Source organism: Condylura cristata, unplaced genomic scaffold (assembly GCF_000260355.1).
Source record: "Condylura cristata isolate star-nosed mole 26May11 unplaced genomic scaffold, ConCri1.0 scaffold00012, whole genome shotgun sequence".
Classification (NCBI taxonomy): Eukaryota; Metazoa; Chordata; class Mammalia; order Eulipotyphla; family Talpidae; genus Condylura; species Condylura cristata.
The window spans coordinates 21,728,722-21,731,824 of NW_004567113.1; the positions used below are offsets into that span (position 1 = coordinate 21,728,722).

Sequence of the window (3,103 nt, forward strand, 5' to 3'; positions counted from 1 at the left end):
ATAAGTATTATTTAAAAACTCAATAAAACTTTGTGATACTAGAGGGACTCTTGTACTGCTGGGTTTTAAAAGTTTCTAGAAATAGATTCTGCTGCATAACCTCTATTTCTAAATTTCTGCATTTTCTAATACTTGCCTTACATGTCCATATTTTTTCAGTTTTGAGAAGATTTTTGCTTGCTGGATGAACTTAGATGTGAAGTCTAGGTGTCTAGGCTATTGCACTATGTGATAACGCATTTGCTATTTTCAAATCAGGAACTCATCTGGATCTTCTTTGAGTAGCTTAAAGACACCCATTTCGTTTGTAAAAGTCTCTTCCTTGTTGTTTGGGGAATCCAAAACAGGAGTAGTTCCTGAAAATGCCTCAGATTCTGTTCTATTATTTTCAGAAAAATCTTCCATGACATTTGTAGCTGCTGATGCGGGAACAACAAAATCGTATCTGGATTCAACAGCAGTAAGCAAAATGGGATGGCTCTCAGCTTCATTTGCACTCCCTTTCTCCATCCAGACATTGACTCCATCCACAGAGTCTGCATTGGTTAGCAGAGTATCTTCTGAGTTGTCTTTGTCTCTTTCTGCAGTGGTAGTGAGTTCAAACACAGTGATGAGCTTTTCTTCATCAGATTCCATTAGTTGAGGAGCAGTACTGGTGTCCTCTGGAAGACTTAGATCAATTTCAGTTATTTTCTGTTCTGTAAGGATGGTTATGTCTGGAATAGTGAGGTTATTTTCAGTAGTGGTGGGAGATTTTTTAGCCTCAGGAGTAGAGGAATCAGTGATCTGGATAGCCTCATTATCAGCGATATTGGATTTAACTGAAGAACTGCTGTTATCAGTATCAGGTCCATTCTTCTTAGCTGGAAGCACAGGGCTGTTAGTAAAGCTGATGACACTTTCACTTAGTGTGCTCGAGACTTCAGAAGTTATTAACACATTTTTATCTCTTGGATCAACGTTGTCTAAGGGAATATCTTTTTCTGCTGTATTAGTAGAAAAATCTATTAAAGAAACAGTAGCAACTGGTGGTGAGTTATTACCGATTTTCACAGGAATGAGATTTCCAATAATGGAGTCATTAGCCATAGAGTTTGCAGTGCCTGTCAGAGTGGTAATTTCTTTCTCCAGATGGATTGTTGGCTTGATCACATGGGGTTCAACATCATCTTCTGATTTTATTCTTTCCTTTGGAGATGGAAGTTTGTTACCTGTAGTTGTTGAGAAATCACTTTCTGGCCTATAGTCATTTACTGAAGTAATGTGGTCTCCTTCTGAAGTAATAGATGTTTCTGTTCTAGAAATAGTGTTGTCAGCCCCAAAGAAAATGGTTGCTTCAGTTGTTTTACTGTTTTCTTTTGGAGGATGAGAGTAAATATTTGGCAAACCATCTTCAGCCATGGGACAAATTGGCACCATAAACACTTTACAGATCTTCCTTGTGCCCAGTGGTTTCCCTAGGCAGGAGAGTGATGATCATTATAGTGATTGAAGCATTAGTCATCATGGTGATTATTGCATCAACCACAGGGCCAATGGCACTGTCTCTCCTTGGAGGTTGTTTCTGTCCTATTGCAAAAGTATTGATATTAGGTGAAAATACTACAGAGTCCTCTCTGATTATATTATAAAATCAACATTCATAGTTACATGTGTCAATTTCAAGAAATTTGAGTTTCACCATTTTTTTTTGTTGATAAGGCATATGCTTTTCAAAGTGGAACTAGTTATATAGATATACTGTTATGTCACTTTAGACAGATATAACAGAGTCTCTCAGGCATTGTGTGGACTTAGTGTAATTGGAAAAATCCAGTAGTACAATGAACTTCATGAACTAGCATGAGCTCCATGTTGCCTGACTTTCAAGTGAGGAACTGTTTCTTGTTGAGGTGAAGTATCTTCTCTTGACATTCGTGGTATTTAAGTGTCTAAAATAGTTAAAGGCTATTTTGGTAGTAAATGTGGCTGCAGAGAGGGATTGGTAGCAGGGATTTCAGTTAGTTTTCTTGTTCAGAGGAAATTCAAGTTTTCAGTAGGGTAGTCTGATAGTGTCTTTCTAGTTTTCTTCGTCGTAATTCTTCTTTTGAATTAACTTGAACAGTAAGAAAATCAAATCTTGTAGGTTTACTTTCTTTAGTAAATTCTTTTGTAGAGTGTATTTCAACCCTTCTAAAAATTTTCTGGCAGGGAGTTAGTGTCAGAATTCAATCAAAAACAACATCAGCTCGTAGAGTAATGTCACATTGAGAATTCTCACTTCCAAACGGAGTATTTTCTGTGGTCACATTAGTTATACAAGGCATTATCATTTTGTTACCATCCTTAATGGCCAGCTAATTACATGAAAGGAAATTGTAGTCTGAATTCATCTTTTCCTAGTGTTGTTAAAAAGAATAATTTTCAGACTCAAAAACAGTAGCACTGTCCAGTGTACTTGTTTCCATTTCAAAGGCAAAGCTAATCTTTTTAAGATATACCAACCTCAGCATTTACTTATACTTCTGTCAGCCTTTTTCTCCCTTACAGTTTGCTTAGTAATATATATTTTATATGCCCTAAATTTTAAGGTGGTTGGCTTAGTAAATGATTGTGCATTCCTTTAAATAACTACTTAAAGTCTGGTATGAAATGATGCTTTTTTTTTAATTGAAAATTTGTGAATATTTCTCTTTAGTTCCTATGAAGTTCATTTGGCACATTATGACTTTCAAGTATACTTGAAAGTGTCCTTAGATACAGACTTAGAAAATGGTGAAGCCATAAGATGTCCACCACTGAGACTTTCTTTGTATGGAGAATATCTGAGATATTGTCAAGCATACTTAATCACATCAGTGATGAATGTCCAATTAATAGTGGGTTTTATACCTGGTAAAAATGGAACACAATTATTTTGTTTACTAAGTCAAAATTTTCAAAGATAATTATGGTGACATCACAATTTAAAGTTTTACCACAGATGTTTTATCAGAACATCTATAAGGAAAATTCTCACTTCCATTGATTCAGAAGTGAATTGTTTATTTATAAACCATGCTATTGACATTAGGATTAGACTATTAAAAGAAATGGGATCAGCGTCAAAATTCTTGTTTTCCTG

The 3,103-nt window shown here is 35.4% G+C and overlaps 1 protein-coding gene across 1 annotated transcript; it reads right to left on the reverse strand.

Annotated features, from left to right (window-relative positions):
• Positions 1-249: 249 nt before the first annotated feature.
• Positions 250-1,401, reverse strand: CABS1 (calcium-binding protein, spermatid-specific 1). Its single transcript, XM_004681236.1, has one exon. It carries the CDS (start codon positions 1,399-1,401, stop codon positions 250-252), a length of 1,152 nt encoding a protein of 383 aa, XP_004681293.1.
• Positions 1,402-3,103: the final 1,702 nt, after the last annotated feature.